At 40.1% G+C, this 25,620-nt stretch overlaps 5 protein-coding genes across 8 annotated transcripts in view; 2 read left to right on the forward strand and 3 right to left on the reverse strand.

Annotated features, from left to right (window-relative positions):
- Nucleotides 1-74: 74 nt before the first annotated feature.
- Nucleotides 75-6,285, reverse strand: LOC128894637 (calpain-7-like). The gene is made up of 12 exons (XM_054156498.1): nucleotides 5,561-6,285; nucleotides 5,310-5,473; nucleotides 5,020-5,230; nucleotides 4,634-4,956; nucleotides 4,417-4,549; nucleotides 4,130-4,320; nucleotides 3,821-4,048; nucleotides 3,508-3,752; nucleotides 3,225-3,433; nucleotides 2,925-3,133; nucleotides 2,612-2,844; nucleotides 75-2,542 (listed from the first exon to the last, which is right to left on the reverse strand). Exons 1-12 carry the CDS (start codon nucleotides 5,742-5,744, stop codon nucleotides 2,398-2,400), a joined length of 2,475 nt encoding a protein of 824 aa, XP_054012473.1. The 5' UTR covers nucleotides 5,745-6,285; the 3' UTR covers nucleotides 75-2,397.
- A 342-nt stretch (nucleotides 6,286-6,627) lies between these two features.
- On the reverse strand, nucleotides 6,628-7,219 carry LOC128894688 (uncharacterized). The gene is made up of 3 exons (XM_054156605.1): nucleotides 7,023-7,219; nucleotides 6,863-6,940; nucleotides 6,628-6,802 (listed from the first exon to the last, which is right to left on the reverse strand). Exons 1-3 carry the CDS (start codon nucleotides 7,202-7,204, stop codon nucleotides 6,748-6,750), a joined length of 315 nt encoding a protein of 104 aa, XP_054012580.1. The 5' UTR covers nucleotides 7,205-7,219; the 3' UTR covers nucleotides 6,628-6,747.
- Nucleotides 7,220-8,527: 1,308 nt separating this feature from the next.
- On the forward strand, nucleotides 8,528-11,656 carry LOC128894677 (OCIA domain-containing protein 1). Of its 3 annotated transcripts, XM_054156592.1 has the most exons (6): nucleotides 8,528-8,786; nucleotides 8,888-9,165; nucleotides 9,234-9,340; nucleotides 9,406-9,541; nucleotides 9,666-9,770; nucleotides 11,497-11,656. In XM_054156592.1, the coding sequence occupies exons 1-5, from the start codon at nucleotides 8,649-8,651 to the stop codon at nucleotides 9,760-9,762; spliced, it is 756 nt and encodes a 251-aa protein (XP_054012567.1). In that variant the 5' UTR covers nucleotides 8,528-8,648; the 3' UTR covers nucleotides 9,763-9,770; nucleotides 11,497-11,656. The 3 variants fall into 3 exon arrangements, with proteins under 3 accessions (XP_054012567.1, XP_054012566.1, XP_054012568.1); XM_054156591.1 differs by lacking the exon at nucleotides 11,497-11,656 and having other exon boundaries at nucleotides 9,666-9,865; XM_054156593.1 differs by lacking the exon at nucleotides 11,497-11,656 and having other exon boundaries at nucleotides 8,888-9,150; nucleotides 9,666-9,865.
- Nucleotides 11,657-14,524: 2,868 nt separating this feature from the next.
- Nucleotides 14,525-25,620, forward strand: part of LOC128894654 (Krueppel-like factor 8) — a 61,037-nt gene continuing 49,941 nt past the window's right edge. For both annotated transcript variants that reach the window (XM_054156540.1, XM_054156541.1), the window contains exon 1: nucleotides 14,525-17,019. In XM_054156540.1, coding sequence (XP_054012515.1) covers nucleotides 16,654-17,019 — 366 coding nt within the window. In that variant the 5' untranslated portion in view covers nucleotides 14,525-16,653. The remainder of the gene's footprint in view (nucleotides 17,020-25,620) is intronic.
- LOC128894841 (uncharacterized) lies at nucleotides 14,573-14,971 on the reverse strand. Its single transcript, XM_054156852.1, has one exon. It carries the CDS (start codon nucleotides 14,969-14,971, stop codon nucleotides 14,573-14,575), a length of 399 nt encoding a protein of 132 aa, XP_054012827.1.

Genomic DNA, 25,620 nt, shown 5'->3' on the forward strand with positions numbered 1-25,620 from the left:
TACTTATAGCAATGATAACAATTTCTAATAACGTATATACAGTGTACAGTTTAGTTTTTATTAAAAAAAAAAAAAAAAAAAACAAAAACAAAAAAAATAAACAAAAAATAAAGCGTCTCTAAATCTACGCTCATTTTACGTGTAAAAGTACAAGTTTAACGTGCGTAGTAAAGAAAACTGTTTAAGGAGGAAATACTATGGTGTTCTAATATTAAACAAAGTTCAAATTATTTTGAAATAAGATCAATATAAATTAAAAACGATGACGAATTTCGATGTTCTCGTTTCAGTAACTGTTTGATAAAATAGTAAATCGAGAGCGATGAAAAATGTACTACACGAAGTACTCCATCGCGAAAAGATGCCTCTTTCAGAATCATTAACGTCCTTTAAACCTTCTAATAATGTTAACAAAGCGCACTATTTTCTTATACCTGTACCATGTGTTCTACTTTCCGCCCATTTTTGTGTCTTGCATATACAACGTCTACAAAAATTATGAAGTTACATCATTCATTTTGTAATGTTTAAAATTTGTCATAAACTTATCTTTCACGCACAAAAACATAATCTTTAAGTGGAAAGGACACATAATGACAAAAATTGAACAAAAAATCTGGTATAGAACATTTATACAAATACAAAGTCGATTCACTTTTGCAATGATTCAAATAAAATCGTGACATGTCTCGTTTATGTATATATGTATATATATACATTGTAATCCTTTGCGGTTCTATAAAGTATTAATTATTGATAAATAACTACTTTTATTTATGCAGGTTTAATTATAAAAATGTTGACAAATTACATAAGATAAAAATTGGCTAGAAACCACAAATACGAAATATATTTCGTGAGAATTTTCATTAATTTATCGTTCTGGTTGATAGGATAATCGAATTTAACGAGGTAGAGAATATAGATATATAAGTCTAAAAGACCATTTTTCGAATACACAAAATTGGACTGCAAAGGGTCACTACTTTGTTGTTAAATATTTTCGATAATAAATAATTAAAGATTGGGTGAATCTGTTAGGCATATCATAACAGTAGACAGGACTGTAAAAGCGCAATATCATTTTGATACTCTTCATGTTATCGATAATAACATTTATCTAAATTATTGACAATAGTGCCTTCTACATGTGCATCCAAATCGTAGTTACAAAGCGAGAATGTATAACTGTTATACTTTAACAGTTTCACTCGATGCAGTTTTCTTTACAGTCTCATTTTACATTAATATCGAATTTCTGTATATTTTTTGTATAATTGTCCATAATTTCTTTTTTTTATAATTTATCTGTCAACAATTATGTAAATATATATACATTTCATTCAATTCCTATTTCATGAACCATGTTTTCATATAAATTGCGTAATTATTTATTTACAATTACTATTGTGTTAATAGAAAAGTAACACCGTATGTAATAACAGTTTTAAGTGTTATTATTAGTTTATAATTCAAACTGCTTTCGACAAATGAACATAAGTATAGAAATGTTAAATTGATTGAGTAGCATTTTTGTTATTATATTACAGTGTATTTGCAATATAGAACACTGCACTCGTTTTGAAGAAATACAAATAGGTATAAAGTAAAGATGTAATCAAAAGGAATAGAAAGATTCTGTAAAATTCAGAATTAATATTTTAGAATATAGTTTCTACACGATAGGTGCAAAATACAGTGATATACATGAAATAGAACAAAAACGTAATGTGTTTTGTTATGTTTTTCTTGTAATTTTCATGCAAAACAGTAATAATATTCTTAAAAAAATTGTTACTGTATTTACATTGCATTTTGAAAGAATATATACATGTATGCCATATAGTATTCATTTGATACAATTGATCCAAAAGAATGTTTTCCTACCGCGTATATGTACATAAAAATAGTACAAAGAATATTAAATAGTTGATCGAGATATTAAGAAACTATATTCATCGATATTCAGCTATGTACGTGCCAAACGATAGCACCCCAAGCAAATGCTAATTATAAATAAAGTGCCACAAATCTTCAGAATACAGTCAGTAGTTGTCTAGTCTCGTTACTAATTTGTACTTCTACAATATAAAATAAAAGCATTTTATAATAATTCAGTGTTCAATCATTTTCCTCTTACTGTTTCATCGCTTACAACATTAACGTGTACTTTGATACATTAATAATTATTTTAATTAAAATTATTGAAATTCCATAATTAATTTTATATTCTTAACGATGTTGACATTTTAATAACGGCAAGTATAAATATTTTACAATATATCACAATTGGTGCGTATAAATTATTAGTCATATATTGTGCTTATTATAATTGAACAACATATTATTAACATTTTCTTTTGTACAAAACAGTAATTCATATATAGATCCGTTACGTTACTGAAGCCGCTGAAGTTGCAATTTACAAGACGATTTACAAGTTAAAAAGAAAGGTCCTTCTTGTCCGGGAATGTATGTTGATGGAATAATATTATACGTTCCAGCTGGCACATCATCTAATTCAAGATAAACAAAACCCGACCTAGGATATTTATGTAATTAGTACATTTTCCATCTATATATTGCTGCATACATGCGTTCTATATAATACCTGAATGGTCCCGAGGTTTTCATTTTGAATGCACCGGGTGCATCAGCGTCATTTAATACAACTGACATAATATTGAAACCAATTTGATATTGCTTTGGTCCTTTCAATATAATCAATACATAATTATTATTATTTGAACTTTCTAACACTAATTGGTATCGCGGATTATTTTCATATGTTTCATGATTACTGCATCCGCCAGCTGTAATACCTTTCCACTGACCATCAGTGACCTAAAAGATTATTATTATTATTACTGTAAAAGAAATATTAAACAGTAAATATATTTGCATAGAGTGTGAAAATTGTATACCTCCTTTTCGTATTTATACAAATTCGGTATCTTGCGTAACGTGAATGGGCATGTACCATACGCACGTAAAGTATAGTATATTGTATTCGTTTTTTCATACTGTGATACGACTAGAGTATATCGAGTATTATTTTCGGTATCTAGCTTTATTTTGCAAAGATAGTGTGGACTATTTATTCTTACACCACCGATGTACGGTGCCGGGTCATCTGTATGATCGAATGTTTATGTATGATCGAATGTTTATGTATGATCGAATTATTTTTTCTCAATATATTACAGTCAAATTATTTTACTTACGAGGATAGTATACTCTTTTTCCATCATTCTGATAAACTAATACTGTTATATATTCTTGATTTTGTCGAAAATCAGCGATGTCTGTAATATGTCTCGTGAGGAGGATCCATACCACTCCTGTAACATTGCTTTGTACTTCCAGTAAAAATTGAGGATTATCGCCGATATTATATCCATCTTTTACTGGGCCTATTCCTGCATTCCACATTCTGCAACAAGTGTTTACGCTCGTAAGAATAATGAATTCATCAGTTTAAAAGAGATTGAAGATTTTCCAACTTACTGATGAATACAATATGTATAGTTAAATAGACCTGGGTTCCAATTCAAATAAAAGACATCGAAAAAGGTACATATACTGTCATAATCAATCCAGAATATACCATTATCAAATTGGGACGCAGAATCTGGGTCATAATTTAATGTTTCTTTTAATTCATTAGTCCAATGTACAGCATCGAGTTCGGAATAATTTCCTTTCCATCGCAAGTGCGACCAAGGATTTTTAAGTTGCAGTAATTTTTCTCCCTGTGTAAATGTTTTTTAAATTGTTCATTTTTTACTCTGTTTTATTGTATTTATAAATTCGTGCTCACATTTATCTTTCTAACATCAAGAACAGCATACGCGTGAGTCTGCACCAGACCTGTTCTATCAGCATCTGAATCGGATAATTCTCCAGTAGCTACTGTTACCAACACATCTCCTTTGTGTAATCGCGCTAATAAAATATTAAATAAACTGTCTTTATTAAAATCTGGATCATCTGGCCTATTAACCCATCGCTCAGGTATCCAACCAGTTAAAGCATGTAAATCTATATTCTAAAAAAAAAAATATTATTGCATAAACATTTTCTATTTTTGTATTAGCAGTATACTTATATCGTATAAAAATGAATTTACACTATTTGAGCCAGGAAAATCATAACCACCCATTACTTTCATGTATGCCTTCTCAAGTAACGAGATCCACAGCTCTCCGTGATTGCTAGAGTAGGAACAAAGTAATTGGTTGTATCTGCTTACAGGCAATAAATCATCTATTATAACTTTGCGTGGAACACCGTTAATGTGTAGTTTCACCATGTACTTTCCTAGTATAAAATACTCACGATTTAATTTCTACTAAAGTTCTAGAGAAATTACAAGTATCCAAAAATCTTTATGAGTCGAAATAATTGAACTCTTACCAAATGGATTGTAAATCGGTTCCTTATTCCTATTCTTTGGATAAATAATAGACGTGATTAATCTACGGCCAAATCTTTTTTCATACTGGGCGCTAACAGCAAGCGAGGCGACAAAGGAGCAATCGGAAACAACCTGAAATTAAACATTGGTGTACCGAAAAGTATTAGCAAGAAGAAATACAAATTAACAAGAAAACTGCCAGCTTTTGTTACTAACAGTCTGCTTTATACTGTAGTAATCAACATGGTGACCCATAACCATTTTCGGCTCGGAAAATAATTCTTCTGGTCGACACCACCTTGCAAAATCAGGCTTTTGTTTTGGCGCTAATTCTAGTAAACCATCTTTGTCGGTGAACGGAATGGCGTACTGAAATTTTTCTCTAAGATCGATACTCATAAAAGGTACGAATTCATGTTCATTAATATGAGAACTATGAAGTAAAACTCTTTTCTCCTCGTCCGTATAATTACTATTATTACCAGTTACTTTCAAGTGTGCACTACTCCCACGATGAAGAGGTGGTCGAGTTTGTCTTCCTGAAAATTATTAAAAGGAATGATTAGTTTTGTTATGGCTATCAACATGGGTATCTTTATTACCTATGTTACTAGTACTTGTGGATGTTGTTGTCGAAAATGATTCTTTATCCATATCCATATCTAAATTTGTTTCTGGTACAGGAGGCAATTGGGAAAGTGATTTAATAATATTAGTGTCTTCCTTTTTAAACCCTTTTAGAGTTTCTGCTCTATCAAGAGCAAGTCGAACAAGAGCAGTCACTTTTCCTTTCATTTCAGAGTCTGTACTTTTCTGTAATTATAATATTAAAGATTATTTCCAATATTCCATATACCAAATTTATATGGAGTTAAAAAATCATTTTACATACAACATTAAGTCCAAGTTCAGCAGCATCTGTGTATAATTTCACAGCTACATCTTTTAATCCAGCTTCATCTGCATCTTGGGCTTGGTTTATAAGAAACTTACACCTCTGTAACTCAGACTGATGCATGGTCTGTGCTTTATGATGCTTCTGCTCTTCTTCTTCAACTGTAAGATTTTGATAATATCATTTATTCTACTCACTGTTTGACATTCTGTTACTATGTATAATTTTCATTGAAATCACAAACTTACTAAGAGATCGTATGGTCGATATTCTTTCCTCGTATTCTGCAAGTTTCTGATTGTATACAGGATCTTGTAATTTGGTGAGGCATTGTATAGCAACATTGTAATAATACAAAGCTTGTCTATATTGACTTTTACTATCAAATTGTACAGCTTTTCTGGCTGCATTTTGAGCATCTTCCAAGGTCATTTTGTAAATTTAATAAAAGTAAGCTATAGCTCCTACCTTTTCTGATATTTGCACCCAATGAAATTTAACTAATCTTTACTATTTGACAAATTTTAGTTTATTTATATTGCGTGAGTCGCTTTCAATTTTATTTAAATACAATTTAATACTCAATCATTATTCCGTTATACCTCGTTGATCGATACTTTTTCCTTGCACATATTTACAATATTTCCAAAAAAACTAGACGCCTTATAGTTTTTGACATGTGTACTTAAATAATTAAACTGTATAAGCTTAAAATTATTATCATTGTGCTTTTACGATACATATTATAGGTTAGGTGTCACACTCTGATATCCATTACGATTATTACATTGGACAACTTTGGATTACATATTACTAATCCAACATCAGAGATATCTGTAATGTAGTAATTCCCATAAGATTAGAGAAAATATTTAAATTATATGTTGTGGTTTTGAATTTATTTCAAACATAGGAATCTATGTACAATTCTATTTAGATCTCGCTTAAAATCTAACATCGATCGAAGAATTAATTAAATATTAAATATGTATTTGGACGTCAATGATAGAGGAAAATAATAGGTAATATATTGATTTATTGCTTAATATACAACTACATGTAATGTAAATACAAGTATAATATCTAATTTACTTAGAAATATTTAATTTTTATGTTACATTACATACATACACAAGTAACATCTTACCATAGTATAAATATATTTATAGTATAACCATAGTATAAATATATTTTCAATTAAAATAGAAGATTTATTTACAATGAATAATTACATTTTTATGAGTAATCATTTCAGTTTTTAAGGAAAAAAATCAATGTACATAAGTAAATTGATTAAGTAATTAAAATTTTGCAATTTTATTCTTTAAAAATCTTATTTAATAATATACTAGTGTGTGTTTACATTATCAACATTTCATGAATGGCTATATGTAATGTGTCAAGTAATACCAGGTACATGAATTAGAATTGCTTTCTAAGTTCCTTCATTTTTACTTGGTGGATTGTAGAATGAAATTTTAACATCTTGCCTATGGACAAAATTTGAATGTATAGTTTACAGAAATAAAAGAAAGTTATTTATACATTACCTCTCTGTGGGATCATCATTTGTGTCATTTGCATCTGTTAGAATGCCAATTTCATATACCACTGCTTTTATGACATATCTAGAATACAAAAAAAATATTCTTCAAATTAAATGAACTACCATTGTAGTGTTGAAAATTTTACAAATTGCAATTTTCTTACAAATTATCATCAACCGTATCATTTGTTGAATTGTTTGTTAATATGGCAGCTGTTGTACTATAATCCGTATCTGACATAGGCAATGTTACACTTAATTGCACAGATATGTACAATAGAACTAATATCGAGAACATTACTCGAAAAGTTTTAAAGTCTTGTTGGATTTCACTATTACACAACATTTTCAACAGTACTTCTCATTTCCGAATGGCTACTTTTATAGCATACAGTACTGCTTTATTAGCACCATTCCCCCTTTCTAACTTACAGGTGTAACGTATGTCATTATATATATTTTCATCTTGTTCATAAGTGGGAACGGAAATTTACAATGGGGAAGTCCTAGTAAACAATCTACATAGCTAGAATACTTCAGAGGTATATAGAATGTAACATTTAATAAATGTAACTTGTGTGTTTATAAAATAAACTTAGAAAGTATTAACATTTATGATTTTCGATTTAATGATAGTTGGTATAAAAAACATTAAAAATATGGATATGTTTATCTAAAGATATATATGTATATGTATTGGTCAAAGTACATGGAATATTTTCCTGGTGAGCTGCAATGTATTATAAGCTTCTGTACTTATTAAGTTAGTACATAGATGTGAATAAAGTGGTTTATGCGACTCACTTTATAGATACACAGATATTTTAAAACAGGATAGTGTGAGCACTTGGCATACTATTTTTAAATTATCAAAGAACTTGAATAAATATTTTTGCAATGTGATAAATGGTAAAATTAGAAGTTGTTACAAAGTTTACCTTAGTTGAAGATTGTCCAATAAAAACAATGATATAAAATCAATACAATTTGTACACAGCATACTTATTTTTGAGCTGATAATGATATAAATATCTGTTTTTTTTTTTAGCGAATGAGATATTGTTGATAATATTTCGATGTACTTTTTTTTAAATTAATATTTTAAGCGAAACAATTTATCATAATCTATTTTACCTTGTCCATCATCATTAGCTATCCCATGATTTATGTAATAATACTGTTATTATTTTAATTTGATATTTCTATATACCGTGCATTAACAATAGTTTTACTTCAATTATTATGATTATTTTCCCAAATTACTCCATTTTATCAACGGAAAAATTGTGTTTAACAATCGCGCCGTTCAGATTCAATTAAACGAGTTTTTTAAACTGTTACAGTTTCTCTTGCGAGTTCCCGCTATTTTGTATGAAATGATTAGCCATCTAACGGTGAATATATCAAACTATTTTCGGAGTTTAGTCAGCGCCTTTATCGGGAAAACGCCCAAGTTTATTCTAGGACAGTTCGTAGTTTCTCCGCTAGATGGCGCTATTTTAAAGATTTTTACCGACGTGTGTTGGTACATTACCATCATGTCGGTAAAAACCATTACCATCTAGCAGTAAAAATAGGAACTATTCCAGGACAAACTTGGGCGTTTTCCCGATAGAGGCGCTGACCATACTCCGGTTTTAGTTCGACCTTTTAACCGCGAGATGGCGATACTATAACTTTTTCCGTTTGGAGTCTATCAGAGGAGCTAGTGCTATAACTTTGCATGTCGCATTTGTGAGAATACGTTATTTCATATTTTGTGGTGATTTGTCATTATTTATCACTTTACCATGAGTAATTACGTACCAAATGAAATGGAGCAAGAAGGAAAATATGCAGGTGATTTATCAGTAGCCGATCCCGCGTCGTCATCTAGGAATATGAGTTTTCAACAAATGCAGGGAATGACTGAACGAATAACCGAGACGGTAAATTTATATATTTAGAATTACTATGAATTAAGTGTAGTTTTCTACCAGTTAATGCAAATTATTTATAATCAGATGTAATAAATATTGTTAAACTGTAGTTTCAGAGATTACCACCAGAAACTCGAGAAGCCTATAAAAAATGCATGGAAAGTGATGCCATTTACAAGTCTGCTCTCCCTTATGGATTAACAGCGGCAGGTGTATCCTATGTTGTATCTTCTACACTTAAATTTGGACAAGTAGGACATGTGATAACAGCCATTATGGGTTTAGTAGGATACACCCTTGGGAGAGTAAAATATTCTGTAGTATGCTTAGAGAAACATGCACCTAGTATCTTCCAGATGATCACACGTGAAAAGTTTTCTCAAAAAGGGTATTATTTATTTTCTATAAATGTATAAAACTTTTTGTTATTTGTAGAACAATTTAATGTGTTTTTAGAGGTATGTCACACGACAGCTTTGATCAAGAAAGTGTGCTGTCCGAATCATTCGGCAACTCAAAAGAGAATGCCTTGGCATGGAACACTTACGATACTTCTGGCAATAGTAAGTTTGGTTGGAGGAAAAGTAATAGTTGCTCTAACTTTCAAGTTCATTAATTTTGTTCCAAGGCAGTGAATTTGTTACTACAAGCAATGATCTAGGAGAAGAGTTATCAACAGATGTACCAATTAATCTTAAACCGCATACAACTTATGAAGATTTACGGAGACAGAACAGAGCAGAGTACTATAAAAAATATCACGGGTATAATCTATTTTAAACGATTAAATAAAAAAAAGATGCGTTCTTTGTAGTAGTTACTTAAAACTTAGGTTACTATACGTAAATCTTCTATCGCAGATGTTTACAAAATAAATTTTGTTTTTAGTCATGGACCCACGCAAAGAGATCGACCAGTACAAGACATAGAACTTTTGGAAGATACAACTTTTCAATCAGAGACCAGGGACACCATTTGGAGTTGAAGTAAACGGTATGCGTTCGATGAGCAAATGTTAGAATTTGAACATAACGGCTTCGTACAATGTATTACATTTTGATAATAAATTTCGAAGGCAGTTTTAAGGTGGTACAAAATGTAGTAACGTATTTAGTTACTACTTTGTGGTAGAACAAGGAAACAGCTCAAACGAGTAAAAGTATCTAAAAGATGGTTGAACCAATAGGAGAACGTTTATTACAGATTCATAGGAGCAGAGCACAGTGCACGAGTGCACAATGTTATATGTATGTTGTGACAACTATGGTGTCATCTTACTATCACCTTGACGTGCCCAACAGAATTTCATTTCCCTTTCATAAGAGCGTTGCCGACGTCTCTTCCCTATACTTAACGTGCGTTAGCTGGCCGATAATTGCTATTCGGTATTTGCTATATTCTCCTATCGGCACTTGAATCGGCACGAACGCTCTTACATTCATACTTTTCTATGCGCACGAGCATACGCGTAATAGCCAGTCTTGATCCTGATATTGTACTTGGTTAAAGTCATTTTTATTTTTAATTATCAATGCACGCACGAAACAAATCGCATTTTTGTTTTTGCGATCTATGATGGAAACGGTTGTTTAGAAGTCAAAAATTAGATAGTTTCATCCCTTAACTTAATCTATTGGACAGAAATGTTTTAGGTAGTTTCTACTTAAACCCGCCTGACAGACAAGTGAATCAGCGCACGTAGTTACACCATACGTATGATTCAGAAATCGTAATGGTAGATAGAATTAAAGATGTACCCGGGATCGCATTTGCAATTCGAAAGAAGGCGATAAGCCTACACTCGTACCTATCATTATGCTAATTTCTGTCTGTTCCTTCTATGTGTATTCTCTCACTCTTGTTCGCTTTTTGCAGTATTATTACGTCATCATTTGGACCCGATGCGCGTGATAATTAACGATGATTTACCTATACCCAGCGATCATCGGCCGAACGATACGATACAATTCGATTATCGTTGAACGCATCCCTATTTTTAGTTATTTAGTTTCTGTTGTGGCTGTGGAAGATCGTCAAATATTTCACGACCATTTCCCTTTGCCTGAAATGTAAAGGGTTGCACGTTCACTGATATTAAGCATATGATTTCAACTTTCGATCGGTTTCAAGGATATCGGTAGCGCGAATATTCTCCGAGGATTTGCGCGGCGACGAACTCGCGCGGAATAGCGTAAAGAGGGTCGCTAGCAGTCAGCCATTGGCTATCGAAGCCGACCAATGGGCGAGTACTTCCATTCATAAGTTGCGCTGCTTCCGTCTTGATAGTGGGGGGTTGCCTGTGATGCAACTCGAATTCTAGCTACTACTTAAATAGTTGCTACCACGACCCCACCGCAGTGGCTTTTGACACGCTAGTCGTTCCAGTACCTAGCCGTACAATTTTCCGTTCCTCTGTTTCCTCGCTCAACTTTGGTCGTGCTACCCTTACGTCTATGCCAGACTCCCTTTTCATCCGACAGCGATACGCGCGTTCACTTTCTCTCGCTGGTTTCCCACAGAGCCATATCTTCTAAACATTGATAACGATTACGAGAACATAGTACGAGGACAGCCTGTGTTTAATTTCTAATAGATGCCCGAGGAAAGCTTACCAATGATTATTGGTAGCAGTTTATCAATCTCAGATAAACAATCACGGTCTGAAGTATGCGTATCGCTAAGAAAGCAAACATTTTATGATATATTTTTGTTGTTTTAGGTAAGAGAACTGGAGAGTATAATAAAGAATTTATCGGTGCTCTAAGATATGGACAAGAGAGCGTGACGTATACCTCCCCTAAAGAAATCCACGATCCTTCGAAGACGTTGGAATACCGTTATAAATTTGTAATCAATAAAAGGACAGATTTTGTATCGAAACGAACGAGAACCACGCCTTAAAGGTTGAAGTCTGCGAGTTGAAAGGGCAACAAGCCTTGTAAGGGGTGGGTCGGGCCGGATCGGAGCGAAAACATCCCTGAGACCGTCGCGTTACGTTTCACGCGTCCGCTTAAATGATCGCGCGTAGAAAGGGGAGTCATGCAGGTGCAGGTCATGTGAAATATTTGCACTTTGTCGTAATTTGCGTAACCCGTTGCATATATAATAAATCCGCAAAGCTAAAGCGCCACGATAGAAAATCGTTTCACAATCTAAAGAGAAAGGGAATCTCTGGCTCCGTGGGAGGGGAGAGATTCGAGATGCTTGTTGCCGCATATATTACACACAAATACGTCGCGCTTCGTTGTACTCCGAATTCAACCAGAATCGCGATCGCGATCGTTTACGTTCAGCTTCCATTTAACCCCTCCGTATCTGACGATTAAGATCCATGTAACCATCGAATCGATCGTAACATTCTTTGACGGAGCTAGGCATCCAGATTCACGCATCTGAAAATGTTAAAGGTTACAAATATTCTATTAGGTGGACTGGAAAGTAATGTCGTTTTTTGCAATTTTAAATACTTATTTATCACTCGTCAGCTCATCGATTTTCACCGATCTGGTATTCATAATTTGCGCACTAGATAACAAAAGGCTGTTGATAACGAGGGCGATTAATTACACATAGAAATATATTAAAAACTTGTTCGAACTTGATATAAAAGAAACGATATTACTTTCAAGTCCATCTAATATATTTTGTTGACATAGCAACGATGTTTGAAGTTGGTTCCCAGTAAGTCAGGTTTCTACATTGTTGCTCTCGGCGACGATCGAGCGATTTGAACGGTTCGAAAATTAATCATCGGGGATTTACGACGATGGCGCGTTTGCGCGTTCGTTTATCGTTTCTTCGAGCTGTCCGATCGTCCTACTGTTTAGCATACTTTGGAAATTGCGGCCGTAAAATTGTCCGTGATCAACGGCAAAAAGTCACCTCCGCGCGGGTGATTGCGAGCGGAACGAGAGACGAGACGTTAGTCGTAGTAAGGTGACGTCAGACAAGCGTTGGCGGAATAGCTATGGCCGTTCCCGTTGTTCAAGAGGAAGATCGGGAGAAGAAAATGTTGCGAACGAGACGGAGACGGAAGCTCGCGGTTGCAAGCGAAACGGGACTCGATAGAACAGGATGATCTTTCCGTCGCGCGTTTCGGGCATGGAGGCTCGATCGAACATGAAATCGGGTTCGATGGCCGTCGACAGCAGGACCGACGACGACCTTTTGTTTTGGTTGCATTTACTCGCGCGGGAAGATTGCAAAGGACGCTATTCGACGTCGACGTTGGCTTCATCTCTAAGCGATTCGGTAATTGTTTGCGAAATCGATCACCTCAAGTTACTCGTAAACTGATTGTTACAGTTGGTGTAGAAAGTATTCGTGCGCCGATCATTTTCCAAAAAACTACATGAAATTGTAATTTATTAACTTATTTTTGATTATCAATGATATTTTTATTATCAATGATATTCTACATACTCTTGGAAATCTCTAGAATAGACAAAGTACAAAAAACTTAGTTATTTATACAGAGTAACGAAATTTAAATTAACTAAATGTTGACGTTATTCGGGATGAAATTTTTGTCCATTTTCCTATTTACCGGAAAATTTCATGCTTTCTAATTTGTACGAAGCGATAAAGCGATTTGTTTTCTTGTTAATTTCGCAAACTATATAAACTAATAATTGTTGTTTGGACTATATCTATTCTAGATTTCCGAGAATATGTAGAAAATCATTGATTATAAAGAAAGAAGTTAATAAACTAAAATTTCATACGAAACTTTTTGAGAAATTGATCGGTGTACGAATACATTCTACGCCCACTGTATATGAAAAGATGTTACGAGCAAAAGTTGTATGGCGTCAAAGAGGGTACATATCAAAGTAATCGGTAACCTCCAGATATTTTCACGGAATACCCTGAAGTTTCCGAGAAGATTCCTTTACCTTTAATCCTATGCCTGTACTGGTCCTGATTAGAGATCTCGCGCGGTGCTCCACGAATTTAGCGCTCCGTACGAGCTCGAATCGCCGGAAAATCAAAGACAAGCGACGTTTCCTGCCCCGAGGCATTTGTTGAATTCCAGTGAAGACACTAGGGGGTTGAGCCACGACACGTCCCGACATCGTGTCGAGAGGTAAGGAAAAAAGAAGAGAAGAAGCAACGATCGAGGAGAAGTGTGCCAAAGTCATCGGTGGTAGGAGTCCCTGGATAGCTCTCGGCGATAATCGTACTCTGGAGGGAGACTGAGATCGAGAACGAGCGATCCTTGGAGAGGAACGAAGAGCGATCGAAAGCATCGAAGAGGGAAGACGGGTACAGTCGTACGCGAAGAAGAGGAAGAGAGGGAGTTATGGTTGGACGAAGAGGAAAACATCGCGCATGAGATGAAAAGAGGAAAGGATTGGAAGTCGGAGGGGGTGTGCGCGTGTGCGAGAGAGAGAGGGAAGGTGGAGAACGGAGCCAGATAGGAGACGGGCGTCGCAACGCAAAGAGCAGAAGGAGGAAGAGAGAAGGAGGCGGAGGAGGAGATGGCGATGGAGCAGGGAGAGCGATAGAGGGGTAGAGAGTGAAAGAGACGGGCGAGCGACGAGACGGGGGCGTGCTTGATGGCCGCCTAGACCGCTCGGATCGGTTGGGATCGGTCGCGCCCGGGGCGTGAGCCAGCCAGAAGCACAAGGCAGAAGTAGACGCGAGCGTGGCGGAACAGAGACAGAAGGAGCGAGGGAGCGAAAAGAGTACGGTCCGTGGAGGGCTGCGTTCACCAGGCAGTTACTCCGGAACCGTTGCCTTGACGACACGCGTTCACGCATGCGCGTACGCGATACCGGGGGCACCAAATCGCGTCACGAGCACCAGTTGCATTCGCCACCCTTGCCTCTACCACTACTACCACCTTTTCTCCACCTCCGCCACCGTCCGTCGAACCACCACCACCGCTTGCCGTCACCTTCGTCGCCGCCGTCGTCGTCGCCGCCACCACCATTGCTACTGCTACCACCACCACCGTCACCATCGCCACCACCACCGCCGTTGCTGGTTCTCCATCGGTACTTTCCAGCGTATCTACTCCCCCGATACCATTCGCCTCCCCCGCGACTCCTACTGCTCTTCGCTATTTCGCGCGTTCTCTTCTTCCCGCGTTGTTGCTCTTTCACATTCGTCCTCGCAGTCGCCCCGACGAAAAGAGACCGACGACGCGTCGTCACCACCGAGAAACGTTCCTCGTCCTCGACGATCGGCATCCATGCGCGTTTCTAATTCGTCGTCTTCGCTGTGCTTCCCTCGAGATCGTTTCGATTTCAAAGCCACCCTCCGATTCTCGAAGATCGTTCGGCCCGAGCCTCGACTCCTCTCCTCCTTCGACTCCACCTCCACCGCCACCTCCGTCTCCTCCCCCTGCTCTTTGTCCTCCCTCTTCCAACTCGCCGCGTTCTCCACCTCTTCCTCTTCCTCGTTTCGCGTATCGCGACCAAGAGTGTCCGGTTGTCATGCGTCGACGGTGCTCGCGATAAGGCGCGACCGTATCGGAGTTGTCGCCGATTCGCCGCGATCGACCTGTCTCTCGATCGTTTCGTGTCTTTTCGTCCCGGCGAGTTGCGCGGTCAGTGATTTTCGAGACTATAAGTGCGACGATCCAGACGTTAATATAAATTGTTTATCGTCCTTTGTTCGTCGACTTTTACGTTGTGCGAAGTCGTACATTGTTCGGTTAGCCGTGTGTTCCTTGGGATACTCGTACGTCCAAGTGTCGCTGACGAAAGGATAGAAGAGCTTCGAACAGCGGAAACCTCGAATCGCGAGCGATCTCGACGACGGAGCAACACCGAGGATTCGATACGGAACGCTCGCCGTCGGCGAAGTCGTCGGATCGCGGATAACGTTCCATGTCTGGCTGTCGTAGCGAATCCTGCCGCTGTACCCTGGCGTCGCATCGACAGCGGCAGGTCAACCGCGTCATCTTTCTGCTCGAACGTTTCCCAAAAGCACGAGAATCAACGCGAACAAGGAGGATCGATCTACCAAGCTGGTCCTGGAGAACAGGACAAAGCGCCGCGAGGGTTACCGCGAAGTATAAGAAGCACCCGGAATGAAGCCGCGAGTTTCTTAATTACGCGAGAAGGATCAGTTACGCCGGGAACATGGAATTCGGTTGGAGCATGCGAAACGACGGCTGGTTGTCTTCGATGTGCACGAATAAAATAGAGATACAGCCATCGTCTTCCGTTCGTGCGAGTTGAGAGAAGAAGAAAGAAGCAGGGTGCGATGATATCCGCGTACGAGTACTAAGAAACCGTGTACGCGCGTGTCATTCTCTTCGAAACGAGTGGAAGATCGCGAAAGATGGTCTCGGACTTGGTCGCCGGCAAAAGTCGTCCGTTTTGTTGGTTTGCCCTTCGAATCGGCCGAACAGAATCTCGCGGTATCACGTCGCGCTAAATAACGACGACGAACCGAAACCCGCCGCGGAGCATGATCCCCCAGGAAGAACGGCGAACGAGCGCATTTATTTCGTCCCACCTCAGGATTTCGGAATCGAGGAATCGGAACGGACACCCAAAGAGCGATCCCCGTGTCGTAGCATTCGAGAATCGGTGACGAGAGTACAGGGATCGCGATCTTCGAATTTCAACGATTCAGCGAGAGTTCGTTTGCGTGACCTCGATTTAGGAAGAAGGTTACGTAGAATTGTCGCGGACGAATGACTTACAGCGACGACGTAGTCAAAGACGTCCGGTCTGAGACAGGATAAGTGCCGATCCTCGAGGGGTCGACGCGAAAAGAAAGAAAGGACGAAAAGAGAGAAGAGGTCGATAATAGAAAATCTAGGGGGGAGGAAGGGTGCATCGGCGTTGCCGATCGGCGAAATCGGTCGTCCCGTATTTCGAGTGACAGGTACACGAAGGGGGTGTCGGTCGCAGATTGGATGGTTCCGCGGGGGTTAACCCTTGGGAGGTCGATTTGGGAGCAGCCAGAGCCGGAGCAGCAACGTTTCTACGACTCTCCGCCACCACGGATGGACGTGAGCGTGTGCTGCTTGCCCGCCAGTGCCGGCTCGGGGGCCCAGCACCCTCATCCAGTAAGTTTGCCTTCCGGCGGACAGCCGACGATTCAGCCACCCTATCAGTATGCCGATCAGATAGTGCCGGATCGGGGTCAGCCCGACGGATTGCCGGTACTTGGTTGCACGGGCCAGGACAACTGGCAGCAGATCTCATCCGCGTCCAGCGTCGCCGGGGCTGTCACCGCCACTACCACCACCTACATCGATTACTCTTGGCTGCAGATGCAGGTGAGCATCATTTTCGCTTATACTTTTTAACGAGTCGTAGGTATCTTGACTCATTCCGCTAAAGATAGGAAGAGCGTCCGAGGAGACTCAGGGATCATTCGTTCCGCGATTACGTTACGGTAGAGTCGTATTCCGCAAGAGGGGGTGTAACGTGTGAAGGTCGATTCAGACTATACGACACGTACCGGCACCGACACGACAAGACATTGAGACACGCGTTTTAATGGAACTATTCGCATTATTCCCGTTGACGGAACGTTCAGGTCGGTGTCTGTTAAGTGCGAATAGTTCCATTAAGACGCGTGTTTTAATTTAAAACGTGACGTATAGTCTGAGTCGACCTTAAGTACGTATCGCGAGAATACCAGCATATTTATAAACAACGCTTGCAAAAAAAACCGCCGTACCCTGTGGGTTGACTCGATATCGTCTCACGAATCCACGGAATATCGTTTAAATTCCGTGACATTGATTCCACCGTTGAAACCGCTATTAATCTAGTCTTCGTCTCGCTCGATTCGAACGTTGCCCGTCGAAACAAAAGGATTACCGTCCGTTAGATTGCGGTTACGCGGTTGCCGCCGATTTCACGCGCATTTACAACAGTTCGCGAAGACTAGAAAAAAAAAAAAAAAAAAAAAAAAAAACTATTGGGAATCTAATTTATCCCGTCCATTATTCATAATATTAGCTCGTCGATGCAAAGTTCCGAATACATCTGCTTCTCTTCTCTTCGTGTTTCTTGTTCGCGCGACATAGTTCATGAATTATTTACCAGAAGCTAGCTTCGATTCGGTCATTTTTAAGACACGCGCGCGTTTCCAACGCCGCACAGGTGTTTAATATTTATTATTTCACGCTCGGTACACGTATCGAACGGTCGGCGTAATCTAGCTCACGGTCTAATTAATTCGAAGCTAAGCTCTCGGTGTGCGATACGTTTTTAAGGAGAAACGGTGAAACGGTATATCAAAACCGCGAGTGCCTTTTGTCGTTTACCGCGTACCGCGGATGAATCATCGTATCGGCGACCGCGACGAGTGTAATGGTTTGTCGGCGAAAAGGAAACTGCTGTTCTCGTAAAAACGACATGTATCGCGTAGCCCTGGACCAATCGACGATTAACCCTTAGCCGTTCGAGTGCGCACCCTTTCCAGGCTCGAGAAAGTTCACCACTTGCGCCGTTTGTATTAGGTTGTCCGAAAAGTTTCTTTCGTTTTATTAATAACCGATACATTCACAATGTTTTATGTTTCACTCCGTCACTGTTGTAACGCTAACATCTAAGAGATTAGGTTGTCTGTTTACGCAAACACTGCCACGTAAAATAACGCGAACGCCAGTCACGAAAGAAACTTTTGGGACAACGTGATACCTGCGCTCCAAATCTCGATTGATTCGATCAATTATGACGTGGAAATATCGTGGCAACTATTTGAAAAAAACATGGTAAAGTTCTAGACCGGAATACCCCGTCGAGACTTTCCACGAACGTTCCACGATCCTCGGAAGAGTACGCGCGTGTTTACAGATCGGTCACGCGGACTACGACTGCGAGATAGCGTATCGATTCTTGGGAAGCGTTAGATCGTAAAATAATAGAGCAAAGTAATAATGCTCATTACTATTATCTTGGTCCGAACGGCTGTTCTCCCCTTCTAGACGCAGCGGCGTTTCCACATAAAGCCGCGTTGTTGACAGGGCAAATATCCTTTGATACGCCGTCCGTCTGGGACACGCGTCGCACGCCTTTCCACCTTTATCGAGGAACTTGGACGACGCGCACGCGTGCGCCGCTGTCTATCCGCCTGGCTGTCTCGGACCCTGTGTCCGCTTCCTCGCTCTACCCACGTTCCTGTGGGATATCGTCTGCGTGACTTTCTATCAAATTGGACGTTTCTCGAGGCAGGGATCTTCGGTACCCTCCGTTTATATTTAGAAACGCTTCGTTGTTACGTTACGAGCGCGTGCTATACGCGACGATGATTTAGAAACTTATCGATCGCATGAAATAATAGGTCCGTTCGAAAGACGACGGTTAGGGATCTAGCTCGTTCGAGCTAGTTGTCGTCGCTGCACGGTTTCTCGTCTCCGATGCGCGGAACTTTCTCGGGGATGCGCGATGCGTCGCTTTTAACGCGACAACGATCTTCGGAACAGAAAAAGTTTGAACGGTCGTGGAATAAGAATGAACGGCGAATCTCGAATATCGCTAAAGATTTTTGCCGGATAGCGTCACGTAAAGCTCGTTTGGGTAACATTGAGACGCGAGATGAATATTTATCGCGGATTTCGTGGCTAAATATAATAAGCCGGTAACTGGTGGTCGCGCGATTCATTTTTCACCGCTCTTCTTCTCCTAGCGAGGCTAATTGAAATTCGAAAGCTTCTTTCTTTTCTCGATCTTATCGATATGGAACGACGTTCGAGTTGGTTTTCGCGGGACGACATTCGAGCCCGAGTCACCCGTCGCTTCTTCCGTGATCACGACTATGGATATCGCCGGTTGTAATAGAAAACCAGTTTTTCGATACCGTTACCGATACCAACTTTTGGAAGCGAAGCTTGCGCGGATAGCGTCTTAAGATTCTACGAGGACAGACAAGAGGGTCCGACTCGCGATCGTTTCCGAGATCGCCGATCTCGCGGTTCTGAAGTTCTTTGGTTCTCTAAGAGAGCTACCTTCGCCGTTCGACGCTATCTTTTATTTGCTCCGATATGGAATTTTTTCGGGTTAAAGTGTTAAGCCGATCGCACACGGCGCAACTTTTGCGTGTCGTCCGAATAATATTAGACTTATTAAGTATTATTTACTTAACGTACAAATATTGGGTTGTCCGGAAAGTTCACGGCTATTTTAAAAGAAAAGTTCAAAGACATATTTGAATTTTGATGTATATTTATTGAATTATATATGTACCATTTCGTTCCACGATCTTTCCACCTGTTAAGGAATGTACATATGTTATTTGTTTTCAGCCATTCAGATATATTCAGACTTGTACCGTCAACTAAAAATCGGCATGGACTTTCCAGACAGCCCGATATATCACACCGTGTATTAAACAAAAGGCTGAGCTCTGTTTAAAAAACTTATCGTTCCCCTGTTTTTGTTATTTATATCCAGTTAATTTTCACCAGTTTTTCTTCGCTTATATCTTTCATCCATAATTAAATAAATATCGTTCTTCCCAGTTTTCGCAATCACATAAAATAAAGATTAATAGTATCGAGTGAGGCCGATCGCACACGGCGCAACCGATTCGAAATTAGTTTTGCGAACTGTTTGCGCTCTTTGTTTTACCTAGATCCACGGTCGCATGCAACTACATAGTTTCAGAGTGGTTTGAAACCGATCGGTTGCGGCCGTGTGCGATCGGGCTTAAACAAAGAGCGCAAACGGTTCGCAACATTAATTTCAAATCGGTTGCGCCGTGTGCGATCGGCCTTACGTTTCCGGATAAACGAATTGAAAATATTTTTCTCGATCGTCATTCTGCATTCGACGATACCGCAAAGATTATGACATCGATGACGCGGAGTGATCACTGTGTTGCGACGAGATAGTCGCAATCGGTCGCGTTTCGCAGAGAATGGTACTAGATCACTAATTACCCGTTACCTGGACGCAATCTAAACGCATTGTGACGCGCGTAAGATAATAAGCGGACGGAAATCCACGATTATCGTGACCAGGCAGAAAGGGCATCCCGACGACCACCGGACGAACCATTTCCACGGTTCACCGCCCTTCGTTTCAGTTCTGCGTATGATTACCGTTCCACCGATTATTTCGCTCGACGTTCGGACGCAGAGCAAACGCAATTAACATTAGACTCGGAGATCGACTCGTCGAGCTAAAATACGATGACGATCTTGTTTGCTCGGAGGGAAACTCTCTCACGCGTTTAACGTTACCGGATCGTTCGATTATTACCCGCTCGTATTTTCTCGCGCGCGGTGTCTAAGGTGCTCCTTTTTTCTAAGCACCGATCGATCGCGAACGAGGGAAACTTTCATCGGGAAAACGCCGACTTTCGACGGAAGTAAGAAAGAGAATTTCATCCATTTCATTGGTAGACGATACGAAAATTCGTTTACCGAAGATCCGACTGTGTATTACTCGCGAATCCAGATCCTCGCGTCGCGCAGCTCGCAGTGAGTCACGACGAATCGCGAATCGGTGGGTGGGTGTGCAGTTATTCGCGTTGCATGCTTTTCACGCATTGGACGCGCACATGGTCCTGTTCCACGATCGTGTCTCGACGAACGCGCGCAACCAAAGAAACGTACTCTTCTTTGTAAAGTTCGACGAGTTCGACGAGATAGAACAACGATCGCGAGACTAATTTCTCGATGCTCGTTTCGCTGGGATTCGGGCGTTTGCCCGGTCAACCCCGTTTCGGTGTCGTTACGTTTAGTGGGACTGCACCGAACCAATGTTACGGACAATTTACTCGCGAAATTAGTTACAAAACGCTCGACCTATCTACCCATCAGCCACTTCCTCTTCCTTCACGTTAAATAGATGGACGGCCATTAAATGCCGAGAGTGGAGGAAGAGTTATTGTTCACGGATTGCCATAATAGATTCGAACGCGCGTACCACGGCTCGCACGATGCGCATGGGTTAGGTCCGTGCGCGTTAGCTTTGCTCGTTTGCGCGACGCGCACGTTTCGAACGATCGACGGACTATCGATCGAATCGCGTGAAATCTGCGACGGAACTTCGGTCGTCGATCGTGTCGATACATCGATCATTTATTGGAAAATTTTGGATACCGTTTCTTGGCTCTTTCGTTGCAATTTCTTTGGAATCTTTCGTCTCTTTTTCTTTTTTTATCAAAAGCATATAAAACATCGAATTTTCAAGATTTTTTAAAAATCTTAGTTTCGGCGATAGCCATTCGTCTAAAGATTATACGAGCGATGAATCTCGTAATCCATATTATATTTTTGCTTAAAAAAATTCAAAGTTTCAGTTAAAGGCTGAATAAATATACAGTAAAAATTACGAAAGCTCTGTGTTTCTTCATTTCGCTTTGCATTTCGCAAATTCCCAAAAGAAACCTTAAAAAAACAGCCGTCACACGGGATGACCCCCTTAACGTGCGACGACTAAAAAAAGGTTTTGGAAATGTCGGTTTACGTATCGTTTTGGTTAGGAGTCACGGGTCACGATCCCCAGGAAACAGATATGATGCGCGTCGCGAAGCGTGAAAAGCCCGAACGCACCCAACGATTACGTTCGAATATACGCGCGCATATTTGCGCGTAAATGGTATATCCGTAACGCTTGGGAACAACCGGGAGAAAAATGGTGAACGTTAAGCTACCCGTAATTGGGGAGACGAATTAAACGGTGCGCGCATCGAATAAACATACTTTGCTGCAATGGCGCGAAACTATTTATAACGGGAGTGCGTTTAAACGCGGATCAACGACGGGCATGCGACATGTAATCTTGGAAATGGATAGTATCGTTATCAGAAAACTAATCTCACTACTTACGCTACAATGTACAACGAGCTTGAAGAGTCCAACGATACAGATAACGACGGCATCGACGCGAAGACATTCTCTCTGTAGTAATTGCAATTGCAAACTAGAGATTTTTATCGCTTTTTATCTGTAAGAGGTTCCGTTTCAAATAGTAATTCTTCTAACTTCAGAGATTAACCGCGACCGAGGTAAAACGATGTGTCTCGTTCCTGTCGCGTGCAATATTTTTCAAAATTTCATTACTCGAGGCTTGTTAGCGATCTTTGGGAAACATTTACTTGATCCAATGGTTTTACGTCTATTAGATCTCTGGATTTAAATCTTTCTGATTCAACTCTTCCTCTAATTTACAAGTGGTGACCATTTTTACAGATTTCAGGGAAGCATTCGATACGATGGATTATTCTATTTTGTTATCTAAATCGTATGCTATAGGACGCAAAGGAGACTCGCTATCGCGGTTTGAAAGTTATTTGACAGATGTTACACGAATCGTTCGCATTTAAAAATCTTGCCCGTCTCCGATAAGAGTTCTTCTCTGGTATTCCACAAGGTCTTTACCTAGGACCGTATCGTTCCAATACTTTCGTAAACGTCCTCACTCTTACCAAGTTTTTTCTATACGGGGACGCTAAATTCCGACGAGTCTCATAAATCGCAATCCTCCTTTTAATCGGTAATGTACCGCGAATAAAAGGAAATTCGATTTTTCTAAACGCCGTCGCGCACGAGGCTGCTTGATTAAATGTAAGAAAGTAATCTTTATTTTGCTCACATAGTTGCCTATCTTTAACTATCTAAATAAGTAAATAAAGTTAAAGTCTCTCGTCTGAGGGGCATCGATTCAACATTCTTCCATGTACGCGCGCCTGTCGGCATTTACGCGAGTTTAAAGTCGTCGAGTAACGATCCGTGAATTAACGATCTTCACGGTGATCGGGGTTAACGCGCGTTACCAGCGATTCAACGTAAATTGATTTTTTGTATGGTTTCGCGAGTGTTATAGTTCCTCCGGACTGGAGCCTTCCTGTTCCGACACTTTGTACGCGTTTTTACTCGTTTCGTACTGCCGTCCAGGAAGCGAGTTGGACACGGTCGGAGAAAGACGCTTCGATGGTTTAGGACCAACGCACACGGGCGCAATATCGATTTGAAATTAGTGTTGCAAACCGTTTGCGCTCTTTGACCGTTCGCGTACGGGCGCAACTGATCAGTTCCAAACCACTCTGAAGCTAGTCGCATGCGATCGTGGATCTAGGTAAAACAAAGATGGTGGAGTAGGTAAAACAAAGAGCGCAAACGGTTGGAACACTAATTTCAAATCGGTTGCGCCCGTGTGCGTTCGGCCTTCGTTTTACCTAGATCCACGGTCGCATGCAACTAGTATCAGAGTTTGTTTGAAACCATGAAGACTGTGTAAGGAGTCCTAACTGTGTAGTGTAGAAGTGTTATCAAAATCCCGAGCTTGAAGTTATGAATATTTCTATCACTCAAAGTAAGTAAGCACCGACTACGATATATACGATATATATATATATCATTACGTACACATATGACATATATATATCGTAGTCTGTGCGCACTTGCGCCGCGAGCGAACGAAATATTCATAACTTCAAGCACGGAATTTTGATAACAGTTTTCTAGAAACTTTCTCAGGGAGTCTTCACGTCATCTCCTTATGCAGTCTTCATGTTTGAAACTGATCAGTCGCGCCCGTGTGCGAACGGCCTTAGAGCAACGGAGGAGATCCGACTTGAATCTCTCGATTTTTAATTCGTGTCTACCGGTCTCTTTAAATCTGGCCACAGCTGTGGCTCGAAGGTTCGTCGAAGCGGCGATTTTTGGAAAAGGTGTACCCCTTTACCGGGGTAGACGCGAGCCAAGTTCGCATATGGATTTCTTAAATCGCGGCAGGTCGATCGATAGGAAGGCCGGAGGAAGGCGGCGGCGATTTCCGCGTAGGAAACGCGTTCCAGTCGAGAGGACCGTGGGGCCAAAAGGTCGATCGGGTAGACGCTGGCAGGCTGGCTGCTCGGAGCGTACTCGCCTCGCTGGGAGCGATATTAAACGCGGCGAATCGGCTAGTTTTCTTCGGAGAGAAGTTACGAGAGGATAAAGACGCTCTGCAGTTGCCGGCCGCCGTCGACCACGTGGAAAAGGAATATAAACTCCGGACACCGTTACTCGTTCGACATACGCGCTCTTGCCATTCAGACTTTAGAAGCTGCGCGAAGCGATTCCTGCCCGTCGTTCGTCGATGCTCATCGATGCAAATTGGAAAATATGATTATCCTTTCGTTGGCGATTAACGCGAACCGCAGGTAAGAGCGTGTCGATCCAACAGCAATTTTCGTTTAGGTGCTTTAGGCCGAACGTACACGGGCGCAACCGATTTGAAATTAGCGTTGCAAACCGTTCGCGCTCTTTGTTTTACTCTACTATCTTTATTTTACCTACGGTGTGTGAAATTTACTTATATATATATATAATACTTTTATGTGAAATTGTGGTTTCTTAAATTCTTTTCTTGTAATCAATACTATTCTACATATCCTTAGAAATCTCTAGAATAGACATAGTATATCCAAACAACAGTTACTACTTTATATAATTTGCGAAATTAACAAGAATATACGAAAAATTGCGTAGAGAATGGGACGTTCCAACGAGATATCTCAGCTATGGTGACGAATACATTTTGATCATTTAAATAATTTGGTTCACTCGGTTGTCCGATGGGAACTCGGTCAGCGAGGAGGGGACGAAAAGGTAGAGGTGGTACGTAGGGTAGAGAGTTTGAAAAAGAGCAACGTAAAAAGAACCGACAATGCTTTCCGACTAATGAGACTCTGTCGCTCGGGCAGGAAATTACTCGGGCTGGTTTATTGTGTACTGACCTCCATCTGTGCGTCCAGGTGTAGGTATAATCTGCGAATACCTTAATACACTGTGAAAACCGGTCATAAATTACAAACTCGTCTGGGAACAATGAATTAAACGCGAATTACTTTCGTTACTTTGCGCATCTGAACTAATGATCGCGCGACGTACAATCGCCTTCAATTTCCCGTGCCTGATTAAACGCTCCTTTGGGCC

Source organism: Hylaeus anthracinus, unplaced genomic scaffold (assembly GCF_026225885.1).
Source record: "Hylaeus anthracinus isolate JK02 unplaced genomic scaffold, UHH_iyHylAnth1.0_haploid 4, whole genome shotgun sequence".
Classification (NCBI taxonomy): domain Eukaryota; kingdom Metazoa; phylum Arthropoda; class Insecta; order Hymenoptera; family Colletidae; genus Hylaeus; species Hylaeus anthracinus.